This window comes from Convolutriloba macropyga, chromosome 15, assembly GCF_964194025.1.
Source record: "Convolutriloba macropyga chromosome 15, txConMacr16.3, whole genome shotgun sequence".
NCBI classification, from domain to species: Eukaryota; Metazoa; Xenacoelomorpha; order Acoela; family Convolutidae; genus Convolutriloba; species Convolutriloba macropyga.
The window spans coordinates 31,360,035-31,365,504 of record NC_134482.1 but is presented as its reverse complement, the minus strand read 5'-3'; the positions used below and the strand labels follow the sequence as shown (position 1 = coordinate 31,365,504).

Genomic DNA, 5,470 nt, shown 5'->3' with positions numbered 1-5,470 from the left:
AATACCAGTTAGCTTATCTAGTAGCTTTGTTCGCAATTCAAAGTAATGTTGCAAGGGGAGCAGATAGGGGAGGGTTGTGGGGGGTCAACCTATAAGAACTGCCCTTTACACTGCAACTATAAGTCTCTAAAAGTTTCTGTGAATCACTTACTAGGAGGCTAGCGAGGTGAAAGGCTCTAAGACACCTTTCTGCCCACAGGGCCATACCTGTTTATCTGCTGTTGAGTCAAATGCGTCACACGAAAAATAGACCAAGCAAAAAATTGTATAAAAAAGACCAGCAGGACTAACATTGCTACAAGATCACATGTCTTAGAACATGGAAAAAATCAAAATGTTGCCTACATATATTTCCGATTCATTATATCTCAAAATTTCCTAAAACAATCATTTAGACCAATTGTCAACAAATAAATCAGAGCAAAGATGAGAAACAACATAGCTCCAATTGGAGCGTTATGAGAACATAAATACCAGTTAGCTTATGTGGTAGCTTTGTTCGCATTTCGAAGTAATGTTGTGAGGGGAGCAGATGGGGGAGGGAGGTGGGGGGTCAACCTATAAGAACAGCCCTTTACACTGCAAGTATAAGTCTCTAAAAGTTTCTGTGAATCACTAACTACGAGGCTAGCGAGCTGAAGGGCTCTAAGAGACCTTTCTGCCCGCAGGGCGCTACCTGTTTATCCGCTGTTGAGTCAAATGCGTCACACGAAAAACAGACCGAGCAAAAAATTGTATAAAAAGGACCAGCAGGACTAATATTGCTACAAGATCACATGTCTTAGAACATGGAAAAAATCAAAATGTTGCCTACATATATTTCCGATTCATTATATCTCGGAATTTCCTAAAACAATTAGTTATACCAATTGTCAACAAATAGATCAGAGCAAAGTTGAGAAACAACTAAGCTCCAATTGGAGCGTTATGAGAACATAAATACCAGTTAGCTTATCTAGTAGCTTTGTTCGCAATTCGAAGTAATGTTGCGAGGGGAGCAGATAGGGGAGGGTTGTGGGGGGGTCAACCTATAAGAACTGCCCTTTACACTGCAATTATAAGTCTCCAAAAGTTTCTGTGAATCACTTACTAGGAGGCTAGCGAGCTGAAAGGCTCTAAGAGACCTTTCTGCCCGCAGGGCGCTACCTGTTTATCCGCTGTTGAGTCAAATGCGTCACACGAAAAATAGACCGAGCAAAAAATTGCATAAAAAGGACCAGCAGGACTAATATTGCTACAAGATTACATGTCTTAGAACATGGAAAAAATTCAAAATGTTGCCTACATATATTTCCGATTCATTATATCTCAAAATTTCCTAAAACAATCCTTTAGACCAATTGTCAACAAAAAAATCAGAGCAAAGATGAGAAACAACTAAGCTCCAATTGGAGCGTTATGAGAACATAAGTACCAGTTAACTTATCTGCTAGCTTTGTTCGCAATTTGATGTAATGTTGTGAGGGGAGCTGATGCGGGGTCAACCTCTAAGAACCGCCCATTACACCGTAAATATAAGTCTCTAAAAGTTTCTGTGAATCGCTTAAGGGAAGACTAGCGAGCTGAAAGGCTCTAAGAGAACTTAATGCCCGCTGGGCGCTACCTGTTTATCCTTTGTTGAGTCAAATGAGTCAGACAAAAGGTCGAGCGAAAAATCGTATAAAAAAGACCAACAGGACTAAAATAATTGATACAAGATCACGTCTTAGAAAATAGAGAAAATTCAAAACATTGCCTAAATATATTTCCTATTTATTGTATCTCAATTTCCTAAAACAATCAGTTAGACCAATTGTCAACAAATAGATCAGAGCAAAGTTGAGAAACAACTAAGTTTCAATTGGAGCGTTATGAGAACAAAAAAATACCAGTTAGCTTATCTGGTAGCTTTGTTCGCAATTCAAAGTAATGTTGTGAGGGGAGCAGATGGGGGAGGGTTGTGCGGGGATCAATCTATAAGAACCGCACTTTACGCTGCAAGTATAGGTCTAAAAGTTTCTGTGAATCGCTTACTAGGAGACCAGCGAGCTGAAGGGCTCTAAGAGAACTTAATGCCCGCTGGGCGCTACCTGTTTATACGCTGTTGAGTCAAATGGGTCAGACGAAAAATAGGTCAAGCGAAAAATCGTATAAAAAAGACCAACAGGACTAATATAATTGCTCACAATAAGATCACATGTCTTAGAACAGAGAAAAATCAAAATGTTGCCTGGATTCCCCAAAAATGAAAGAACATATATCTGACTGAAAAGTTTGGTTAATATTTGCATAAACAATTTTTTTTAATTTTTTTTTGAATTTATGTTTGATGCTCCATTTATTTGTTAAACAAACAACTAAGCTCAATTAATTTTACATCATAAGTAATGATACTTGAAGTTAGCAATAAAACAGAAGACAAACAGTAGGAATAAAGGTTATGTTTATGATCTACTATAATATTTACAAGCGTAAACAGGATATTCATCATTGTTGGAGCCTTCGTAATTCTTCAATACAGGCATCAAAAAACATTTAGAGCCATCATACAAGTCTATCGTGAAGATTTCCCATTGTTTACTCCACCACATCACGTTTCGTTTTGTAATCAACTTACCTTCATCAAAGCTGAAAATTTTAACCATTTTTCTAACATCACACCATAGGAAAACTTTTGAATTACCTCCGGATACAGAATCAATGGATTCCAACTTATGAACAGACGACGGAATAAACTGCAGAGATTTCCTATCGACGTCGGCAATAGATATGTTCAAATTGTCTGCTATAAAATATATACATGATGGATTATATGATCCCATCTTAACATGCGGGCGAGTCAGCATGCGAACAACAAAACCTTTGTCGTGAGTGAATCTGACAGTTCTATCACATGGAGACCAGTACGACCAACTGGGATGCCCCGAATCACCCACAACATAAGGCCACAAGAAGTGTGTCATCCCAGGATACTCACAGGGAGATAAAGTCTTCGCGCCAACTGCGTACTTTACTGCGGTTTTGTTTTCAAATAAAATATAGATGTACTTTTTAGCCGATGCCTTAAAAAACAGAGGAAATACATGCGTGACAGGTGAATCAAAATTGCATTTTAGGTTGTAAAAGACACCCATTCGATGTTTGTCAGAAGAAGTATCAACTTTCGCAACACTTATCTTTTGTTCACTTTGGCTTACTCGCATCTGGTAAAGACTGTCTAAATTATGAAAACAAACATGGTGAACTGAAACTGGCAGCTTATCTTTATTGGTTGAAGCTGTTTTTGTTTCTTCTGTTGCTGTCGTCTCTATAAGATATAGCTCATTAATTTCTGCTAGCATTTGTTCACTGACTTTTTGGTGAAACTTGTCGAACTCTACCCGTAACTTATCCGTGTGATCGTTCTGTGGTGTGATAATTTTACTCGTTTCTTCTTCGTATCTCTTTTTGATCTTAGGAAACTCCTCAGCAAGTTTAGATGATGCTTCTATTAAGGAATCACTCGATAAGTTCAATTGATCTCTGCACTTTTGCTGCATTTCCACCATATCGACAATAACAGATTCAATCTCTGTCAAACTTTCACTTTTTGCGTTTTCTTTGACATTATTTAAAAGACTGAGCTTGATCCTGTCCAATTTCGTCTCAATAAAGGTACACATATTTTGAACTGTCTCTAAATTTGCTTTTACGACGATTTCATCCCCTTCTTTTTTGACACGCAGAGGTTTTTCCTTTATTTCAAGGAAAGTCAAATATTCAAAAATCTGTGATCTAACTTCGGATGCTTTTTCATCAACTGTCGACATTTCATGCTGTCTGTGATTACGCAAGCACTTGGGACAAACAAGCAATTTGCATGTAATACAATATTCAGTGCAGACATTTTTATGATCAGAACATACTACTGGCTCGTGCCCTTTTGAATCCATGATACAGTGACCCTTCTTCAAATGTAACACAGAAATGCAAGATTCACAGAACAACTCAACAGCCGCTGCGATATCTTCCTGATCCAAACACGTTCTGCATCGATAAAGCTGTATTTTAGGGAAAAGATCGTCGCAGCTAGAACAGTTAATAGATGCCATTATTTAAATCTGAAGTTTCCGTGAGTTACCCAAAAGTGAGGTTGGGTAACTTTCTTTCTTTTAAATAGAGAAAATCAAAACTCAAACGTTGAAGAACCGCCGAGAGTAAAGTTTCTCGCTGCATTGAGCATAGATACCACAGCACGCAAAGTGTAAAAGCAGAAAATATTTTAGGTCGAAATTGGTATGAATACTGCAATTCTAGATTCCATGCTCACTTTAAGCGAAACAGAAAATATAGCTGGCAGATTGCCAGAAAATAGCCGCAATAGCTTCGTAGATCTGCAGTCTCAAAAAACAGTGAAGACAGACCAAAAAAATCGTCTTTTCATTGAAGGCTGAAATGTTATATTTTGATTAAAAATCTGTACAAGTTTCTGCTGCCTCTATTAGCCGCTCTCTAGTGACCTTCATTTAGAGTGACACACACCCATTTGACCTAATCTCTTTGAATTAAAGTAAATAAAATCAATTTCAAAGTGAGGAAGTCATTTTTGTGAGTGAGGTAAGTCAAGTGTGACCAAAAAATTAATCACGCAAATGAACAAAAAAACTCGCTCCACTAAGAGCGAAAAATGACGTCACACACGCACTTCAATTGAAATTGCATGAACGAATGAATAAAAAGCAGATTTGAAGTGCTTGTGACGTCATATGGACGTAACAAAAATCGCGACGACGAAAAAAAACATAGCAGGACAAGTCCTGACGCACAATTCAAAGAATTTTCATTGACTAAACAAAAACTAGACCAAGAATGGACTATGAGTGAATTGAAAAAACCATTTTTAAAAAATCAGATCAAAAACGAAAAAAAAAAACAGAAAATCAAAATGCCGCATGTGAACAAAAACCACTACCGAGAAACCGAATGTTTGTTCAAACACCATTTTCTCACTCTACTTTAAAATTAGAGCGAAAAAAATTCACGCCGCAAAACCACTCGCTTTTTCGCTCCATTTCCTGTTTCGGCGTGACCAAAATCACTACTCCAATTTGACTTCAAAAATCATGAAAATGTGTGAACAGATCTTAAAAAAAAGACAGCGCCCCCAATACAATTCAAATTCTTTGAATTGTAAAAACCAAGAGAATGCCAATAATAGCCCCAGCTATCGTTGTGCGGCTATTAATAAAATTTAAGACGTCTTAACACAATATACCAATAATAAAACATTTACCTTCCCATGCCATAAAAATATCAGACATGTTTTTAGAAAAACGTAAGATAACTTTGTATAGCTGCAGCAGAAAATAGAGACGAAAGAAAGAAATCGAAGAGTTTGAAAACTGCAATCAAGCAAACATAACCAACTAAGATCGGGCTCTCAAACCACCGGCGCGCGGTGGGCTTTGGTAGTACTCAGCTGGGGCTCAGAGGTTGGGGCATCCTAGCATTG

The 5,470-nt window shown here is 37.7% G+C and overlaps 1 protein-coding gene across 1 annotated transcript; it reads right to left on the bottom strand.

Moving 5' to 3' along the window:
- Nucleotides 1–2,215: 2,215 nt before the first annotated feature.
- On the bottom strand, nt 2,216–4,075 carry LOC142353895 (uncharacterized). The gene has a single exon (XM_075406124.1). The coding sequence runs from the start codon at nt 4,068–4,070 to the stop codon at nt 2,424–2,426; it is 1,647 nt and encodes a 548-aa protein (XP_075262239.1). The 5' UTR covers nt 4,071–4,075; the 3' UTR covers nt 2,216–2,423.
- Nucleotides 4,076–5,470: the final 1,395 nt, after the last annotated feature.